The sequence below is a fragment of the Lactuca sativa genome, chromosome 8 (genome assembly GCF_002870075.4).
Source record: "Lactuca sativa cultivar Salinas chromosome 8, Lsat_Salinas_v11, whole genome shotgun sequence".
In the NCBI taxonomy this organism is placed as follows: domain Eukaryota; kingdom Viridiplantae; phylum Streptophyta; class Magnoliopsida; order Asterales; family Asteraceae; genus Lactuca; species Lactuca sativa.
Genome location: NC_056630.2, coordinates 270,571,060 through 270,592,719, shown reverse-complemented (window position 1 = coordinate 270,592,719; position 21,660 = coordinate 270,571,060). Strand labels below are relative to the sequence as shown.

The following is a 21,660-nucleotide window of genomic DNA, read 5'->3' as shown; positions in this document are numbered from 1 at the left end:
ATATACATTAACATGTATTGGCTCGGTTAAACATTTGAACTCTCATCGGATCATCCTATATAACACTAACAACTTAACTTATAACTATTACTAGATTAAATTTTTAGATTATTATTTCAAACCTATTAAAAGGTTTTAAATATACTTTTTCGACCCCCTACCCTACACTTATTAGATACAATGCCCTCATTGTATGCTATGCTAAACATATAATAAAAAAAAATAGAGAAAAGGGAATAGACTCCCCTGGGATAGAACATGCATCTCGAATCGTGTGTAGGATCTCTAGCTTGCTCTAAAGTGTGGAAACGGAATTGGAAAGTAGAATGGTAGCCTCCTGATGTGATAAAAAACTCCCCCACGACATAGGAAAGTGTCAACCATGTCATGGCAGTCGGGACATTACTTCAGCATGGTGTAAATATAAAATTTGAGGGTGTGGGAACAGCTCATCCATACCATGAAATTCAATATAAAATTGGAAATGCCACTCTTGAACACTTAGACTACTGAAAGTACAGGACCAAACTCGAAAAGCACCACCTCGTGGTGGGTCAAACAAATTATTTTTTCTGGTATTTTGACTGTGACAACACGACGTGGTGGGGAATACCACGACGTGTTGGTCTTGAAATTGCAATAATCGGTGTCAGAATGAGTTGATTTCTAGAATACATGTGGCACCAACGAATATACGAAGCTGTTAAGCGTGACTCCTCACTTATTGATGCAAACAAACACCCGAAAAATTGCTCAAATCTCGCTTCTCTCGTCGTTTTCTAATCTTTCTCTATAAAGAATCTTTTTTTGCTAATAATACCCTCACTCGGACTCTAAATATAATACCTAGAAAGATTCTTCTTGTGAATGCAAATGTGCCTGATCGAATGAAATTAAAGAAGCATTTTTGATAAAAATGTGTTGAACCACTGCCACGACGTGTTAATGATGTCCACGTCGTGTTGTCTTCTTTTCAGTAAATATGCTTCAAAATGCTTTTCTCTTCATTATGTGGGAACCCCACACTTATTCAAAAACTTGTTCTTCAATTATGATCTTCAAAAATCTCGTTACTTCTTCAAATTAAGCTCCTTCACCGCTTCACTTTTATTCAACACTACAAAATAAGATCAAGAACTAGAGAAACACATCATCATTCGGTGAAGGTAAAATAAAACTAAAATGAAAAATAAAACTAAAACTAAATCAAATAAGAAAATAAAATGCAACCTCTAAAAAATCGGGTTGCCTCCCGACAAGCGCTTCTTTTTGAGGAGTCATGAGCCAGACTCCTTCCCACTCTACGTTGCATCGGGTGGAAGTGTAACCTCCCCATTCTCCATCATCTTGAACCTTACTCATTTGTAAGCAACCCTTCTATTGAATGCCTTGAACTTTCTTGCATTTTTGGGTTGACATCTTCTTTATGTTTCCACTTGATTTCTTTCCTCATTCTCGTGTCTTTAGGTTTTTTCTTGTCTCTTTCCGTGTATTTCTTGTCAAAATGAGACTCATCACTGTCTACTTCTTTTTCTTCAATCGCCTCCGTTACTGGATTTGGTGTTCTTGTAAAAGCAAACACCTCAAACATCATTGGCGTTGACGCTGGAGGTTTTGAATAATTCACTTCTTTTTCCACTTATTATTTTGGTAAAGGCTCCTCCCATTCCTCCCACTCTTCTTCCTTCACACGTTCAAAGTCATCATGCTTAAGGAACTTAATGTTTTCTTATTTCACCGAATTTGCATTGGCATGAGATGGGAAAGGAAGAGGTGGTCGATACGGCTCAACAACTGAGAAATCATAATTTTCTTTTATCGCCCACGACGTGGCACTATTGTCTCCACATCCTGGCGACCGGGAAGCTTCATGATACTCTTCTTCTTCTTTCTTTTTTACTTCTAGTGACTGATTAGACTCCTCTTCAAGGTCCTTCATATGCTCCAATTTATTTTCTTCTTCTATATCAACAGCCATGACTTGATCCATAGGGATTGGCTCGACTTTTCTTGAAAGTAAATCCGATAGCTTTTCTTGTAAAAGTTTTGTTAATTACCCAAATTGTGTGTGGATGCTCAAAATAGATGCTTGTTGAACTTTAAGCGTTACATCAGTTGCATCATGTCTTTTTTCGCTAGCTTCCATGAATCTGAATAGCATCGACTCGAGAGCATCTATCTTCTCGGATTGGACTCGTTCTAGTTGGTAGAGCTTATGATCTAGTTGTTGATATTTGTCATGTCTTGAGCTCTCTTGTACTCCAACTCACAATCCTTAGTAGAATGGGGTCCTCCACAAGCTCCGTGTCTATCTTGAATTGGTCCGCCCAATTTTGTGATCTTTTCTTCCATTGCATCGAGCTTTGCATTTACTGCACTGATAGTACTATCTTGACCTCCATCTTTACTTGAATTTCCTCTAGTGAAATCATCCCTTGAGTTATGATACTCTCTTGAATGCTTAGCGAATTCTTCAATCAAAGCTTTATTTGTTGTTGGATTCTTCTTTGTCATGGGCCCTTGCGAATCTAGAAGTTGACGAGTGCACACATTGACTCCATCATAAAATATCGAGATTTCTTGTTGCACATTGAAGTCATGTTGAGAGCAATGTTGTAACAATCTCTTGTAACGTTCCCAGGCTTCGTATAATGACTCCCCTTCTAATTGTTGAAAATTTTGTATGTTTCTTTTAAGCTTTGCCACTTTCAAAGGAGGGGTAAACTGGTTTATGAACTCAGTCTTGAAATCAGCCCATGTCGTGATTGCTCCAAAGGGAAGAGATTTTAACCATTCTTTTGCTTCGCCCTTCAACGTGACCAGTAAAAGTTGAAGCATCACCACATCTTCACTCACATTTGGTGCATTAAAATAATGTGAAATATCCACCACCTCTTCTATATGCTCATAAGCATCCTCGTGCTCCTTTCCATATAAAGGTAGTCCCCTTAACATATTAATAATGTGTCCCGGAAGTTCAAACTTTGTCGTGGCTGGGATTTTTGGTGGATCAAGACCCCATCTATTGTCGTTCCTCATATGTCGCTTGTATTCTTCCATTGACATGGTCGTGATGTCCCCCATATTTCCTACTAAAAAAAAAATAAAAAAAAACGCGTAAAAAGGAACAAAAACTAAAATTAAAAACTGTCTGGAACGTGACCACGACGTGGCCAAGGTTCCCACGATGTGGTTGATGTTCAGAAGAAAAAATAAAATAAAATAAATGTTGCAAAAATAACTTTTTGTGGTTTTTAACCCATAAAAGGATCGAATAACTAAAAGTAATTAAATTAAAAATCAAATAAGTCGTTCCCCGGCAACGGCGTCAAAAACTTGATGTGCACAAATTATACCTATCAACTTTTAAATTTATAACCTAACAAACTTATACTAACTATGCACTTATAGGCAGTGTACCTAGTCAGATTATAGTATAGCTTGGGTAAGTCGGGTGTCGATCATAGGGAACGGTATTTAATTAATAAAATAATTACTAAAAGCTAAAGCAAAAAACAACTAAAATGGGGGGGTTTTATCTGATTTTACAAGTTCAGAAAAACTTAAATTAAAATAACAAACTAATTACTAAAGTAAACAACTAGAAAGACAGTTTAAAACCAAGAATAAAAGATACTCTTGTTTAGCTTCGAATCCCTCATTCCTATGGTTGATTTCAAGTCAATGGATTAATTTCATTAGTTACCAAATAAAAGTTACTAGTCATCATGGTCAGACTAACTAGCATAAGTAAATTTAATAATTTTAACCCAAATAATCATGCAAGTTAAGGATACTAAATTGATTTTAAAGATAATTTGGACTCTGAATTATAGAATCTACAGACTACTATTCTATGGTTAAGTCTAGTAATCAAGCAAATATTATGATCAAATACTGGTCTCTAACACATTTAAGCATATGGTTAAGTCTAGTAATCAAGCAAATATTATGATCAAATACTGGTCTCTAACACATTTAAGCAACTAACTTATCACCTACACTAGGATATGGTCAATCTCTAGCTCTAGAAATTTAATGGTCATAAACAACTAGGTAAATCAATTTTCATGCAATTAACTGCAGTTTAACTACACAAAACTTGAGACTAGGTGTCACACCCCCAAACCAAGGATGGCGGAAACGTCCGGGGGTGGAGGACTTCATGTAGAGTATCACAACAACGAGTATAATAGTGCTCAAAGTAAATACAACCATCATAAATATAATTGAAAAAGTTACACCACAATATATGTTTACATGATTCAAATCAATTACATTATGATACAAAATGAACTGTTCGACGATTTATCGTCCCATCCTCAAAACGTGGTTGATTTCCTGTTTCACTGAATTCCTGAGAATACAAGTAGTTTTGAAAAGTGTCAACACAAAGGTTGGTTAGTTCATAAGCTTTTGACAGTAAGAGTTTGAAAATCGATCTTTGTAAAGAGATGTATGATACCAAGAAAAATCCAATATTTTCCTTACAAAAGTTATGTAGTCCTAAATACCAGGACCGAAAATGAACAACTATTTGTCATACTTAAAGATATAAAAGTGATTTTAAATCGGCATAAAACCCTTTCTGATGTGAGAAAGATCCCGTAATGAATGATGTGTAGTCTTAAATACCAAGACCGAAAGTATACAATAAAGTATGTAATTGTTGATGTAAAAAGTGATTTTAAATCGACATAAAACCCTTTTTGATATGAAGGCGTATAAGTATTTTACTATACTTAAAGTAATTTCAGTGAGCTAAATAGACATAACTCGCTAATTTAAAGTTAGAACCCGTAAATCTTATGATTGTTAATACCACATGTGAGCTATCATAACCATACTTGACATAGACGGCCTCGTAATACGACATTCTTCAGGCGTCGCCGTTAAATGACACTTGTCACCACAGACCTGCTGGTCTAGCTGTTGCAAGCAGCTCTGGTGTGGGTTTGTCAAACCCAATATAGATCTATACACAACTATCACGTTCTCCCTACAAGAGACTCTGGTTACAATACAGGACTTTTTGACTTTGTTACTTTGGAAGTAACCCGAAGGGAATGACTCACAAATTTATTCATTAACAGATTTACGTGAACTAAACTGAAAACCTTTGGTAAATAAGTTTGAGAAGTAAATGATACATAAACTATACCTATTATAGTTTATCCAAAATGTTTGTAATGTATAAGAATTCTTTTATGAATGCTTTAACGCTATGAATCCATAAACTATGCTCATTATAGCTTAATATACGTGTTCTAAATGAATGAATAATCTTATCATGAATGACTATAATTCAGTTTATGATGATAAACTAACAAGGAAACACATTCAATATTTGGAACTTATCGTTATACACTTTGCTCAACATAATACAAAGTGTTATGAAAGTTATAAGCTGTTAACAAATTTTCAACCTTTCTACACTGTTTTTGAAAAGTCATAGAAAAATCATACGAAGTTGAAAACTAAATCCGTAAATTCTGAGGGTTCCCAAAATGTGTCTAGTTTACTCATAATTTTTATCATGATTTTTAATGACCTCCAACTTGGGTGAAAAAGTCCATAATCACAGACTGGTCCGGATTGGTGTTTGAAATGATAGGCAGTTTTGTAAAAATCACCATAAATTGTAGAAAAATCGTATGGAGATGTGCAAGTAGTCATTTTAAAGCTAAGTACTGGAACTACTTACACCTAAAACCGTTTTTCAAACAAAAATGTTTAAGCTGTCCAAAACAGTCCGTGAATGGAGTCCAACTTTTCTGATGAAAGCTGTTAGAAAAATTTAGTTATGTTCTTGGTGTTTTAACCTGTATTCCCCCCCCTAAAAACTTAAGAAAACATAAAAATGTAGGGGTATGAACTCACCTTGAGTGATTTCAGTAGGTAAGTGTTAAAGAAGAGAAGTGTTCAACCCAAGAACACTTGAAGAATCACTTGAAGATTCGAAGATCTAACAAGAATGTGATGATGTTTGTGTAAGCAATCTATGATTTTGAGTAGGAGGCTGTGTAATAATCATAAGAAAGATGATGATACTTACTAATTGTAGGAGAAGAGTCTTGGAGTATGCCTTGAAATTCTCGAATTAGAGAGAAAAAGATGAGAGAGTTTGGAGTGTGATTCTTGGTAAAAATGAGAGAATGACTAAAGTGTGAGGAGAGAGGATGGATGTTCCAGCCCTAAGAACGTGGGAATAGTTGAAAATAGTGAGAAAGGACCTATGAAGTGACTAGGGATGGGCTGGTGGTGAATAGTGACATGGAGTGGGTATGAGAGTGGTTGCTTGTGTCATAAAATAAAGTAAAGTCAACACTCCACCTTTGTACTTCACCCACTCTTTTGGATAAGGTTTTATTTTTAAAACATGATTAATTAATAATTAAGGGTCCTTATATGTTAAAATAAAGTTTTGGGTGAAAATCCCGTGCTAAAACAATTAAAAACCGGCTTAAAACGCGAATTTAATCGAAAACCGGGAGAAAAAGGTTTCCCAGCGAGGCCTCTCGGTCCTAGGCTGAGGTTCGGTCATGGTTGGTGCTGAGCCGGAAGCAAGATGCGAACCAGAGGCGAGATGCGAAGGGTCCTAGGCCGAGGGTTCGGTCCGAAGCTCAGAAGCGAGGGTCAGAAGCGAAGGTGGTCAGAAGGGAAGGTTCGGTAGCCATTAGAAGAGAAGAGGTCAGATCCGAAAGGTGCCGAACGTTCGGGTTCGGTTGAGGCATGCGAGGTTCGGGCCCGAGAGGACCTTTCGGGTTCGGTTCAGCAGCCTTCGGCTCAGAGGGGTTTCGGTTCCTAAGAGGGGTTTCGGCTCCTTAAGTCCGTTTTTCGCATAGACTTCCGTTTTTGGGCTGTTTTCGCCAAATTCGAGGGTCGGAATGCCCCGAGTGATTATAGAAAGTTGGGAGAGATTTCGAGAGAGATTTGAGAGAGATTCCACATACTCAGAGAGATTTGGGAGAGATTTGACATACTTGGAGAGATTTCACATACAGAGAGATATTTGGGAGAGATTTCATATTCTTAGAGAGATTTGGGAGAGATTTGACATTCTTGGAGAGATTTCTCATACAAAGAGATATTTGGGAGAGATTTCATATTCTTAGAGAGATTTGACATTCTTGGAGAGATTTCTCATACAAAGAGATATTTGGGAGAGATTTCATATTCTTAGAGAGATTTGGGAGAGATTTGACATTCTTGGAGAGATTTCTCATACAAAGAGATATGTGGGAGAGATTTCACATTCTTAGAGAGATTTGGGAGAGATTTGACATAGTTGGAGAGATTTCACATACAGAGAGATATTTTGGAGAGATTTCACTTTCTTAGAGAGATTTAGGAGATATTTGACATACTTGGAGAGATTTCACATACAGAGAGATATTTGGGAGAGATTTCATATTCTTAGAGAGATTTGGGAGAGATTTGACATTCTTGGAGAGATTTCTCATACAAAGAGATATTTGGGAGAGATTTCACATTCTTAGAGAGATTTGGGAGAGATTTGACATACTTGGAGAGATTTCACATACAGAGAGATATTTGGGAGAGATTTCATATTCTTAGAGAGATTTGGGAGAGATTTGACATTCTTGGAGAGATTTCTGATAAGAAGAGATGGAGTGAAAACGATTGAGAGAGGTTTCATTGGTGACCTTTTTGAGTGTCTGGCTTCGCACTGCAAGGTCCGTAAACCCCGTTAAGCCTTGTTTAAGGATCTTGCATACTCCCGATGAGTATGTAACATTGTTTTATCGGTTTGGCTCTCCACGTACCACCGTTTTAGGTTAAGGAGATCTAGATGTACGCACTTTTCGATTTATGATATCTCATTAGAATAGAGAGTTGTTTAGAAATTACATAACGTAAACTCTAGTACCTACGGGCAAATTGAGTTGACCGGTTTGACTTGTTGACTTTAGTTGACTTTGACTTGACCGAAAATTGACGATTGTCACACTAGGCAATAAAGATAGAAACTTTAACTAGCTAGGGTTAGATTTATCAAACAATATTTAAAGCAAAACCAACTTCATCAATCCATCAAACAAGAAATCAACACATAATATTTAGGAGTTCATCTATTCTAAATGAAAGCAAGGGGTTTTAGCCCATAATCACAGCTGGGAAACACATAAACATAAGGGAAACTAGACTAATCATGATTAAACTAGGCAAACCGAATGTGTAGATGCAAATCCTTTCTCCAATCTCTTTATCCTTTGAGCTCTAGTTGAATTATGCCCTCAAAGGGGTCTTGGAAGGGTATTTTTTTCGTTAATAGTCACAGCCTTCAGTTCTCTCTCCCCTGGAACCGACCTAATGTCCAAGATATATATAGTTACCAAAAAACTCGACACCACGACGTGGTACAGGCACCACATCGTGGTCATCAAGTTTATCCCGTATTCTCCAAGTTGGTGTCAAGAATCGTGAAGATTCCATTCACCACTTCGTGGTGATGTCACCACGTCGTGGTGGTTGAAAATCCGACTTTTCTCAAAACACGAAAGTAATCCGAAATTGTGTCTAGTTTTAAGATCATTTTGAATTTCGTCTATCGGAGTTACGAGTCATGAGATATGGTCAAAATACTGACGAGGGGTCAAGCTGTCTAACAACATCTTTCTTGTGTCTTCTTCTTCCCTAAGCCTGCATTTTCCTGCTTCCAGCTTCCATGTTGCTTTCGAGCATGTCTTTTATGCTACATAACATATATTAAACATAATAAGTACCTTTTGTTCTATAATAAGCATAATTATAGCTAAAAGTATTAAGATATGATGTAAAATATATGTGTAGATATACACATATCAGTGGTGGATCAAAGATGTAGGGTGGAGGCGTACCTAGGTTTATAGAGAGAGATGATGAGAGAGAGAGAGAGGGAGAGACGAGAAATAGAAGGAAATAAGTTAGTGATTGAGGAATTATAGGAATTAACTAACGATGGTAAATGTCCAATTACTATAATACCCTTATCACCGTTTGAACTTACACTTTAATACCTATGACTTTTAAAATTTTACATAAATAGCTCATTCGATAATAACCTTAAATTTAGTTTTTTAAATGGTTTAGATCCATTCATCCGTTCTCAACCTTTTGGGTATTCTTATTTGATCATACTCATATATATATATATATATATATATATATATATATATATATATATATATATATATATATATATATATATATATATATATATATAAAATTTAAAATAACAAATGGTTATGATAAATAATTTTGTAAAAGGTAGGTTATGTAATACATATATTAATAAGAGGATAATCTGTTAATATTTTAATAATAATAAAAAAAGTTTTATATAGACGTAACAGGTAAACAAAGAACAAGCTGTGTCATAATTTCTATAATTTCTTTTTGGATGGCAAAATTATTTTTTTTAAAAACAAAATCTATAGATCTTTGAGTCATAATATTACTATATATTACTCGTTGGATTCTATTGAGTAACTCAAAGCTTTTGGCGCAAGGAAATCGAAAATATCAAATATAAAAGATATAAATATGTGTTGATTTTGTATTTTTGTTTTTGCATTTTTGCTACTTTGCTTGATACAACTCTAAATGAAATCAAATCAATCGTTGCAACTAGAATTTCATTTGTGTTTTTAGAAATTAGAAATTAATATAATAAGATTAGTAAAAATGATAATCAATTTGAATGAAATTCGCATGGCAGTTCTCAAATTCCAACGCTGGACCGTAAAACTCAAAAGGGGACACACCATCCTTGTTAATCGGACCAAACAACCATATGAAATTAGGTCCCAAAAATAGGAAATTGGGATGTTCCACCACCCTCCTTCTTCTCCATTTTCATTCATCTATTCATCCCATACAAAAGTTTAATGGAAAAAATCTATAGCGGTAAGGTTAAGAACCGACGGAAATCTTACGTGGACGTGACTAAGCTCCCTGATGATGATGTTACCGACGCGTCTGACGCTGGGGATGATGTCGAAGATGAATCGTTGTTGCATCTTGATCTTCATCAAATCTCCATCGACATTGATCAATTCACCGACGAGTTGTCCACCGTCGACGAAAAGGAGATCTCACCTGAAATTCCTGACACGGTTAATACCTTCGTTGGGATCATAGAATCAAGGATTAATAAAAGATACAACTCAATTCAACCTGGCTCCAGATTTGCTAATTTGACGGGGGAAGACGAGTTTTTCATAGAAGCCATCAAACGTTTATCAAAACTGAAAATCGTTTTGGGTGAGTTCCCAAATTCGTCATCCTTTAATAAGGTCAGCAAGGTCCTTCAGCAAGCGATGGTTCTGATGGAAGAAGAATTCGGGGCTTTGTTACAAGATTGGACAACTTCTACTGAACCAATATCGAAATCTAAGTCTTCTTCCTCAAAATCGGATCCTCTCCCTACGCTAACACCAGAGACTTCATACTCAAATAACGAACAAGATTTTCCAGGGTACACAGAAGAAAACATTACTCTGATGAACAAAATTGCATCCCTCATGATCCCTGCAGGTTACCAATACGAATGTTGTCAGGTGTATAGCACGATGCGGAAAGATGGAATTAATGAGCAAGTCAAAAGGTTTGAATTTGAAAAATTTAACGTTGAAGAAGTTCCAAAATTGAAATGGGTGTCGCTTGAACCAGATATAACACGGTGGATTAAATTAGCCAACCATTGTTCCAGCGTCCTTTTCCCCGCTGAAAGGAAGCTTGGTGAGACTGTGTTTTCCGACCACCTTAAGGTTTTCACAACCTTGTTTATCAACCTCCTCCGAGGCGTTACCACGTTACTTGTTGAATCTGTGACGGTTGTAGCAACAGCAAAGCCCAAGGCAAAGAGGTTGCTAAAATTCCTCGAAATGTACGTAGCGATCCGTGATCTTGGCGACTCCATTGATGACTCGGATTCCAGCAACGTGAAACTAGAAGAATCTTGCAACCTCACGTCCGAAATAGCGTCTGCCACATACATCATTGGGCAAGTCGTCCTCAACATGTTCAATGATCTAAAGAGCTCCATCAAGAACGATGCCAACAAAACTCCCATCCAGGGAGGCGGAGTACACCCCACCACACGCTACGTCATGAACTATATAAAATGCGCATTTGACGATTACCAACACGTATTGGAATACGTGTTCCGAGAACACACCAAACCAGAGGACGACGACACCGAGGAGGAGTCTTCAATATTGTCGAAACAATTATTGTCTGTGATCCAGCTGCTAGACAGTAACCTTGAAACAAAGTCAGCACTTTACAAAGACGCATCATTGGGGTACATATTCCTGATGAACAACGACCGGTTTATATTGCAAACCGTGAAGGAGATGAACGGAGTTCTTGGAGATAATTGGTGTCGGCGGAAGTCATCGGATGTGAGGAACTACCACAAGAGTTACCAGAGGGAAACATGGAACAGGCTACTACAATGCCTTACACAAGAAGGTGTCCAAGTCAAAGGGAAGCCAAATAGACGAATATTGAAAGAGAGGTTCAAGAATTTTAATGCAATGTTCGACGAGATATACAAGACCCAAAGCACATGGGTGGTGAGCGATGATCAGTTGTTATCCGAGATTAGGGTTTCCATAACTGCAGTCGTCAGTCCAGCGTATAGGTCATTTGTTGGCAGGTATAAGCCACAGTTTGAAGGAGCAAAGAGCATCGATAAGTACATCAAGTATCAACCTGAAGATGTCGAAGCAATGATTGAGACTTTATTTGAAGGTAAACTATATATGTGTTTACTACTACTTATTATCATCAAAATCATTTTGCATAAAGTTTGTTAATTGTTTTATTTGCATTTTGCTAAAATGTTTTATTATATGACATGAAACTATCCAACCTACAAGGCACGGAGAAGGTTGACAATCAAATGAACTCTATACAAGCTGTATCAACGGTGAAGCAAACCACAGGGGCTTTCAAGAATCTACTTAAGAGTTATAAAAACGTGGGACTTATGTAATACTTAACACAACAATAGCTTTGATTAGATAGAATCTAGTGAAATTTTAGTTAATTAGTGACCTTCCCTTTCACATTTGTATACTAGTATAGATATGTATGGATATAGGAGGACAATGTGTGAATATATACAACAAAAGTTTTCAAGGACTTATCATAATAATACAACAATAACAAAACAATGGTACCACCGCCCGAATGGTTATCATTATAATTAACAGACAATTAATGGTCACTACAAGAAAGAAATCTGGATAATATTGGCAACGCCTTTAGCTATCGGCAACACTTGTTAATTATTAACGGGGACAAGTAAACAACATGTTTCTTGTCGCCGCTATTACCAATATCAGCGATCCGTGTGCTTATTACTTTGACCGTATGTCGATTTATCCCATAGATCAAATGGCTAGGGTTTAGTTGGTACAAATTGCTTTACAGACGACAGCATTTGAGGCGATAATGTCGCCCCTAATACCCCTCCAATATGGCTCGCAAACTTTCCACCGATACATTGCCCATTACCTTAAATGATGTTGCCAAACTTACTACTTTTGATGTCCATAACAAATGTGTAGAGGGAAACATTCATTTTGATAGTGGTAATTTTAAGGGAAGTGATTCGTACACAATATTTTTTTGCCATACACAACAATTCATGCATTATATAATTGTACAATACAACATTTTAAAGTACCAATTGTTGTGTATGGAGAAAAATTGTTGTATACGAATCAGCTCCTTAATTTTAACGGCTTGGTCTATTTGACATGACAGAACCCTACAAAAATTTGGAAGATTAAAGGCGTCAAGAAGGTTAACATATATGCGCCAATTCAGAATAGTAATGTTATTTAATCCTATTGCATTTCATATCCACGTACAGGAATATTGGAGGAAATTAAACCACGAAGTATGTGCTAACGGTATGTTTGTGTTTTTATTTGTAAGGTTATGGAATTTCTAAATGAAATTCTATTCCTGATTAAGTGATTATTCTAAAAAGAATTAGAGATAACACATGGGCATTGAGTGTTTAAGTATAATTGCTTTCGTGTCATTATTTACAAGGCCGGCCGAGGGTGTGCAATGTGTAGGCGCACACGGCCCCGAAAAAAATAGGGCCTGAATTTTAGCCATATTTTCTATTTAATATTTATATTAATAATATATTATTTGTAATTCAACACAAAATTCTTTGAGTTCAGTTGGCCAAAGGCGTCGCGTATCATTACTTATATTTTAAACAACCCGTGTTCGATTCTTCCGGATCACTTTTGATGTCTTTTTACATTATCCCTATTTAGATGAGCATGATAATAAAGGTGATCTGTCAAAACATGTGGGCTTCGATGGGGTGAGATAGGTATATTTTTGAACTCAAAGTAATAACCAATAGACCTGTGTCAAATGTTTAATTTTATACATTTAAATGTAAGAAATGCAAGATACTTTTATAGTTTAAGGAATCTATACAGAAATATCATATAATATAATAACGTATTTTTTGGTTACGAAGTAATGATTTTGGTAGAGGATATGCATTTTTTTTTTCACAAATATGAGTCTATTATATAACATGGTTGAAAACGAATTCTGAATTGATTAGTGAAATGAGGAAAGAATTTTACATTTCATTATAATTTACTTAATAAAAACTATTTCTATTAGCAAAGTTATCTACATTTTTTAAATGGTTAAATTGGTTATAAACTAATGCTATTAACATCCTTTATTTTTGCAACAAAAAAACTTTATTTTATTTAATGTTTTGTTTATATCTACAAAGGATGGTTCTATGAAGGTGTTTGGTGTTGTTGTTACTAACCCATCTAGGGATGTCAAAAAGTCCCGTGGGACCCCATTCCCGTGGGGGCCCCGTCCCGTTTGGAGGATTTTTTTTAAAAAAATCGGGGGCGGGGACGGAGGCGGGGGCAAGGTTAACTCCCGTTTAAATTTCGGGGGCGGGGGCGGGGGTAGGCAATCCCTTCCCGAAATCCCCATGGGGACCCCGTTAATAAATTGCACATATATTTACATATATTAATTATATAAATATAATAAACAATAACATGATTTTGAGCTTCCAAAATTCATCAAAAAACATGTTTTTAAGTTGTTAGCATAATTTTTTAAAATGCCATAACTTTTTTTATTTTTAACATATAAAATTCTGCTATAAATAATTATTTTTTATCTAAAAAATAGCTTCTTTTAACCTAAATAACAACTTCTTTTAGCCAAAAAAAGTAGCCCAAAATCAATCGGGGGCGGGGGAACGGGGGTGGGGGCGGGGGTAATGAAGGGGATTCGGGGGCGGGGGCGGGGGCGGGGGTAGGAAGACTGAACATTCCGGGGGTGGGGGCGGGGGTGGGGGAACAGGAAAATTTCGGGGGCAGGGGCGGGAGATGCACTCCCCGCCCCGTTTGCCCCCGTTGACATCCCTAAACCCATCGTCGATTTGTCGCAAATGTGTTGGAATTAGATGGCATGTGTCACGGTTCTATTTACCGTCGATGAAAATTTCTAAATGAACGATATTCTTTTTACTCATAGTCACTAATTATATTAGTGAAGGTCTAGCGATGGCCTGTTAGTCGTCGAATATTATAGTATAGTAAATAAAAAAGTTATATTTAAGGGTCCATTTTAAATTTTCGCAAAGGGCCTTCAAAATTAACGGACCGGCCCTGATTATTTATATCAAATAAACACTTATTCAACGGTGCTTTTAAATAATAGGGTAAATTGGTCAATTACTCACATTTAAAATTTTCAATATATCAAACACCAATAGCTGTTGGTGTAAATAATCAAAATCTGATGGGTGCAGGTCAAAATTTAGCACGAGTGTCAAACTTATCAATATTTGATTATGAATAGAAACTAATTATAGCACCCCAATGGAAGATTTAACAACATGTTAATGATACGAATACAAAGCAAATAACACAATTAATTAAAGGTAGAAAATGCATAGTTTGGGTGGCACCTTGCAATCAACGACTTCAAGCCATCTAAGGCATGTTCGACACAGAATGTTTGAAAGCTTCTAACTTCTAGCGTTTGATAAAACGTTTCGTTTTGAACAGAAAGCCTGAAAAGGCACTACAAACTTCTAGCGCTTAGTTTAAAGAAAAACCTCAAAATCCAATTGCTATTCTATGTAGTGTTTAGAAAAACGCTACAAGCTACAAGTCACCACTACCTGCTACCAGCTAGTTTTGCCGAACACGCCTAAGTATCATGTTGGGTAGTACTGACGTTTAATCGTTCTAATTTTTCTACTATCCATAATTTCTATTATCTGTTTAATAAATTCATTAAATGAGATTTAGGAGAGAAAAAAAATTTACAAAAAAAAAAATTCAAATTCAAAATAATGAGATTACTATATAACCTCCTTGCCATGATTTCTCGTTGTGTTTTTTTTGTATCTCTGAATTAAATCATATGTTGCCTATATAAATATGGAATAAGTTTAAAAGGGGGGAATTAAGTGAATCTAGGGGGAAAAAAACAAGAAAAGTCATAAAAATATGATGATTTAGATGTTAGGTTTTCAATAGAAAACGTGTAATCTCTAATTATGGATGTTATCGTAGAAGACATGTATGAATTACAACAATTAGATAACAACCACTTAGAAACATGAGAGGAAATTGACAAAATCAATGATAATGTGTATGAACCCTAACAAAGTCATCGGATTATTTATGGAAGTTCAAGTAAACATCGCAATTGGTACCTTTCTCGATGATAATTTCAATAAAGACGACTGTTCTTTAGGGCTATTAGCAGGACCTAGTTTCCGCTACCAATGCGTAATAAACAAAGCATCGTTGAAGGCCTGTAACAGCCCGGAATCTCAGGTATTGTAAAATTATGTTTTTGGGGTGATTCAAGAGGGGACTCGGCGAGTTGGAGCCTAGACTCGCCGAGTAGGATCGCAGACTTGGTCGCGGGATCGCGACTGGACTCGACGAGTCCAGATATGGACTCGGCGAGTCTACGCTGTTTAGCGAAAACCCTAACCGTTCAGGTTTGGGACGTATAAAAAGGACTCATTGGCCGTCATTGTTCATTTTAGCCTTCTGAGAAGAACCCTAAATCGATTGTGTGCATCTGGAGCAAGGATTATAGGCCATTGTTGATTATAGAAGAGTTGTTGTGCAAGGAAGAGAAGGGATTGGCTAAAGGAACAGCAAGGGAGTCACATTCTGAGGAATGGGGACACAGAGAATACATCATCCAGGTAAGAATTCGAGTATACTCTGCTATGTTGATATGATTATGGAATTAGGGTTTATGGAACCCTTTTGTGAATAGATTGATTGTTACCCTAGTCCCCTAATCGATTGTAACCCTGTATTGGGACCTTTGGAGGTCCAGAATGTCCCATGTCTGTGCATTTCGGGAATTGATGAAGGTTTTGGATTGGAATCCTTATGCCTTAGGTCAAAATGTAAATTATGAATCATAGGGTGTATCATGAGCACTGAAATGAGGACTTTACGTGATGGATCAGCCTAGGAAGGCCAGACCTAGGAATGGTCGGAGCAGTTCTGACTTGATGATGCAGTTTGAGCAGTTACATGGCATGGACTCGCCGAGTTCGACGAACAGACTCGGCGAGTAGCTTGAAGATTAACTGGGACTCGTCGAGTTGTTCTTCAGACTCGGCGAGTTGAGTCGGGGTGGCCCCGCGATTCTTCCAGGAGTAACTCGTCGGGTCAAGGAGGATACTCGACGAGTAGATAGGGAATCTCAGAGAATTGGAGGACGTCTAGACTCGCCGAGTCGCCATGGCACTCGCCGAGTCGGGTCGAGTTGACTTAAGTCTGACTTCTTAGGGATAGTCACACTTAGAAGATATAAGTGTTAATGAGAGATATGTGATGTTATAGGGGGGGTTGTAGCTCGACGGATTGTGCGAGTGATTTCAGGATTTGCTAGCTTTCAGCATTCACGAGGTGAGTCTTCTCACTATACTGTACCCGGAAGGGTTTGACTGTGTGACCGGAAGGTCAGATATGATATGTGATATGTATGCTATATGTGGTAAGTTATTTGTTATATGTGCTATGTATGTTATGTGGGCCGGAAGGCAATATGTGATGGGCTGGAAGGCGATTATGTCATGGGCCGGAGGGCGTTGTGTTGAGGACCGGAAGGTCAGGGCCTGGAAAGGCGTATGTGCGTAAGTTGTATATTGGGGAACTCACTAAGCATTTATGCTTACAGTTGTTATGTATGTGTTTCAGGTACTAGCGAGGACCGTGGGAAGGCGCCGGCGTGATCGGTACACACTGAAGGATGTTTTATGATCTTGGGATTTAGACAATTTGTATTTGACATGACACTTACATTATTTATGCCTTGTCTTGAACGGAAATACTTTATTTTTAAAATGAAAAAAATTTGTTTGAAAATTTGCGTTGTTACAATTGGTATCAGAGCCTTGGTTTGAGGGATTCGGGTGCACCTTCGGGAGTAACTGAACTCAAACCGAGGATTTGAGGAAAACTTTTTTTTAAATAAAGGCATAACTTTTGTAAATGGTTTTGTGGTAAGCAAGAAAGAAGCAGTGTGTACGATCAGTCAGCGCCCGAACGGTAAAGATCCCCAAAATACCTTACAATATTATATGATATGAATTGTTATGCATGCTAGAAGACTAGGTATTCATGATAGGACTAGAGTGGCCTGATTTGTGATGCCTTAGTCTAGGGAAGTTTGCCGATATGAGATGCTTTGCTAGGGGTCGGGTAGATAGTGCATAACAGAAGTAGAGTACTCACTATCCGGGGTTTGGGGAGGAAGACTTGGGATGAATGCTGATGTGGTGTGGTCGGTAGTATTGGGCCCGTACTACCGAAGACACCGGGTCAGTGGGAGACCCAAGTAAGAATCCCTGGATATCGGAGACTGAGTAGGGTTGCATTATCGAGTACGATTATACTCGATGGAGTCTCTGATAGTTTTATGTTGTATTTCAGAGACATCATGGTTAGACCACGCCACGGAGCGAGTTTGAGCGGTGTGAGTGACGAGGAGATTCGTCAGATGATTCACGAGGAGGTAGCTGCGGCGATCCGGGCTGAGATCCCGGAGATGTTTGGGTCTATTAAGACCACCCTGATGGAGACGTTTGAGGAGCGGTACGCCGCATTGACTGAAGCTGCAGCCGCTGCAGCTACCGCAGCTGTGGCCGCTGCCAGGCCACAGGGGGGTGACTCGTTGCTGTTCCGAGAGTTCAGCAACACGAAGCCACCTGAGTTCGATGGGACGTAGGATCCGATTGCTGCGATGAGGTGGATCACGAATATAGAGGGGTGCTTCTACACTTGTTCATGCCCGGAGCACCTGAGGGTACGGTTCGCTTTGAACCAGCTCTGTCTGGGAGCGAAGGATTGGTGGAAGTTCGTGACGGCGAACTTCACTATGGCAGAGATTACAGCAGTGACATGGGAGGGGTTTACTGCTATGTTCAGGGATGAGTACGTTCCCCCGGTGGAGAGGGAACGATTGGTTCAGGAGTTCCTAACCCTCAAGCAGGGTACTGATTCGGTTGCAGCGATCACGCGGAAGTTTCATGAGAGGGCGATGTTCTGCCCCGAGCTGGTGTCCACAGAGCAGGCTCGGATGAGCCGGTACTTGGGTGTTTTGAGGAGGGATATCCGGGAGTTTGTGTCGAACTCCACCTATCATACTTTTACTGAGCTTCAGGCGAATGCCAGGAAGCGTGAGATCGAGTTGGAGACCCAGGCCAGGGAGGAGGCCGAGTCTCAGCAGGTGGACCGGCGGCCGGCTCAGTCTCAGCCGGCAGCCAAGCGGACCAAGTCCACCGATTCGAGGACGGGAGGTCCGAAGGGCCGCACTTGCGGAAAGTGCGGCAAGGGTCACGATGGGGCGTGTCGAGCTGGTGCTTGCTACAAGTGCGGCAAGGAGGGGCACATTGCTAGGGAGTGCCCCAAGGGGTTTATGGTTTGCTTTCATTGCAACCAGACCGGCCATCGGAAGGCCGAGTGCCCTCAGCTTCGTCAGGGATCTGCACCTACTGCCAGGACTACTGAGACTCGACCGGTGAAGGTCGAGGCCCCGAGGGCTTGTGGGAGAGCCTTTCAGCTGACTGCGGAGGAGGTCCGCGCTGCGCCCAATGTTGTGGCAGGTATGCTATAATTCATGTATTTATTTTAATGTCGAGATGTTATGCTTATGTTATTATATGCGTAGGTACTTTCCTTGTGAACTCTGTGCCTGCTCTAGTGTTATTTGACTCGGGTGCAAGTAGGTCCTTTGTGTCCTTAGCCTTTAGTCAGCATATCAGCGTTAGTCGTGAGTCGTTGAGTCGACCTTTGAGAGTTTCTATAGCTGACGAGAGAGTGATTTGTGCCACGGAGGTTCTTCGGGGATGCGTGCTAGAGATTTTCGGGGTTGAGTTCCCGATTGACCTGATTCCTATTGCGACGGGTGACGTCTGTGTCATCGTGGGCATGGACTGGATGAGCCGATTCAGCGCTGTCATCGACTGTGAGCGTCAGCTGGTGACTATACGAGACCATAGTGGGGGAGTTCTTTCGGAGTACGGCGAGGGTACCCGTTCGGGATCAGCTTTTTGTTCGGCCGCTAGGGCGAGGCAGTGTCTACAGCAGGGCTGTAAGGGTTTTGTGGCGTATGTGATGGATACGCGGGAGGTTTCCGAGAGACCGAAGTCAGTTGAGGAGGTCCCTATGGTGCGTGAGTTTCCAGATGTTTTCCCCGAGGAGTTGCTGGGAGTACCTCCTGTGAGGCAAGTAGATTTTGGTATCGATCTGGTTCCGGGGGTCGCGCCTATTGCTAAGGTGCCGTATCGTCTTGCACCTCCAGAGATGCAAGAGTTGTCCTCACAGCTCCAGGAGTTGCTGGGGAAGGGATTCATTCGGCCGAGCAGCTCGCCGTGGGGAGCACCTATTCTGTTCGTCAAGAAGAAGGATGGTTCACACCGGATGTGCATTGATTACCGGGAGTTGAACAAGTTGACGGTCAAGAACCGTTACCCATTGCCGAGGATCGATGATTTATTCGATCAGTTGCAAGGAGCATCTTGGTTTTCCAAGATCGATCTGAGGTCAGGGTACCATCAGGTGAGAGTGCGGGATGAGGATGTCCAGAAGACAGCGTTTAGGACGCGATATGGGCATTATGAGTTTGTGGTGATGCCTTTCGGGCTCACCAATGCCCCGGCTGTGTTCATGGATCTCATGAGCAGGGTATGCAGGCCGATGTTGGATCGGTCAGTGATTGTATTTATCGACGACATCCTAGTGTATTCGAGATCTAGAGAGCAGCATGAAGAGCATTTGAGGGAGGTCCTTGAGGTATTGAGGTCGGAGAAGCTTTATGCAAAGTTCTCCAAATGTGACTTCTGGTTGCGGGAGGTCCAATTTCTAGGACACGTTGTTAATCAGGAAGGGATATTGGTCGATCCGGCCAAGGTTGAGGCGGTGATGAGTTGGGAGGTGTCGAAGTCACCCTCTGAGATCAGGAGTTTCCTTGGGTTGGCAGGGTACTATCGGAGATTTATTAAGGATTTCTCCAAGATCCCAGTGCCGCTCACCAGATTGACCCGGAAGGGTGTTGCATTCTCATGGGGACCCGAGCAACAGACCTCCTTTGAAACACTTCGCCAGAGGTTGTGCGAAGCCCCGGTATTAGCTCTCCCGGAAGGGATGGAAGATTTTGTAGTATATTGTGATGCATCGATTTCGGGACTGGGTGCAGTATTGATGCAGAGGGGTCATGTGATAGCTTATGCGTCGAGGCAGCTGAAGCCTCACGAGGCGAGATATCCCACGCATGATTTAGAGTTGGGGGCAGTAGTGTTCGCTCTCAAGATTTGGCGGCACTACCTGTATGGGGTTCGATGTACGATATACACGGACCATAAGAGCTTGAAGTATTTGATTGATCAGCCCAACTTAAATATGCGTCAGAGGAGGTGGTTGGATGTGGTCAAGGATTATGATTGTGAGATCCTGTACCACCCAGGCAAGGCTAATGTGGTAGCCAATTCATTGAGCCGCAGGGCGGAGAGCACTCCATTGCGAGATGTATGTTTGAGATTGACTGTGATGACTCCAGTATTGGATGCTATTCGTGGGGCACAGGCCGAGGCTGTGCGACCAGAAAGAAATAGCGGGTCGTTGGGTTAATTTCAGAGTTCGTTAAGGAGGGACAAGGGCTTCTGACGTTTCAGGGCCGGATCTGGGTACCATTCATGGGCGGTACACGTATTACTTTGATGGAAGAGGCTCATAGATCGAAATTCTCGATCCATCCCGGTGCTACGAAGATGTATTTGGATTTGAGGAAGGAGTATTGGTGGCCCTGTATGAAGAGGGACGTCGCATGGTTCGTTGAGAGGTGCTTGACCTGCCGTAGGGTTAAGGCCGAGCACCAGAGGCCGCATGGCATGTTGCAGCCATTGGAGATTCCCGAGTGGAAGTGGGAACAGATCACTATGGATTTCATCACCAAATTGCCAAGGACTGCCAGGGGAGTCGATGCAATTTGGGTGATTGTGGATAGGTTGACGAAGAGTGCACACTTCCTTGCCATCAGCGAGAGTTCTTCAGCGGAGAAGTTGGCGGAGATATATGTGAGAGAAGTGGTATC

At 39.9% G+C, this 21,660-nt stretch overlaps 1 protein-coding gene and 1 non-coding gene across 2 annotated transcripts; both read left to right on the top strand.

Moving 5' to 3' along the window:
* Positions 1 to 2,593: 2,593 nt before the first annotated feature.
* LOC111889478 (small nucleolar RNA R71) lies at positions 2,594 to 2,700 on the top strand. Its single transcript, XR_002849547.1, has one exon. It is a non-coding gene; the product is annotated as a small nucleolar RNA R71 (small nucleolar RNA).
* Positions 2,701 to 9,890: 7,190 nt separating this feature from the next.
* LOC111889467 (exocyst complex component EXO70B1) lies at positions 9,891 to 12,004 on the top strand. The gene is made up of 2 exons (XM_023885614.2): positions 9,891 to 11,760; positions 11,889 to 12,004. Exons 1-2 carry the CDS (start codon positions 9,891 to 9,893, stop codon positions 12,002 to 12,004), a joined length of 1,986 nt encoding a protein of 661 aa, XP_023741382.1.
* The last annotated feature ends 9,656 nt before the right edge of the window (positions 12,005 to 21,660 follow it).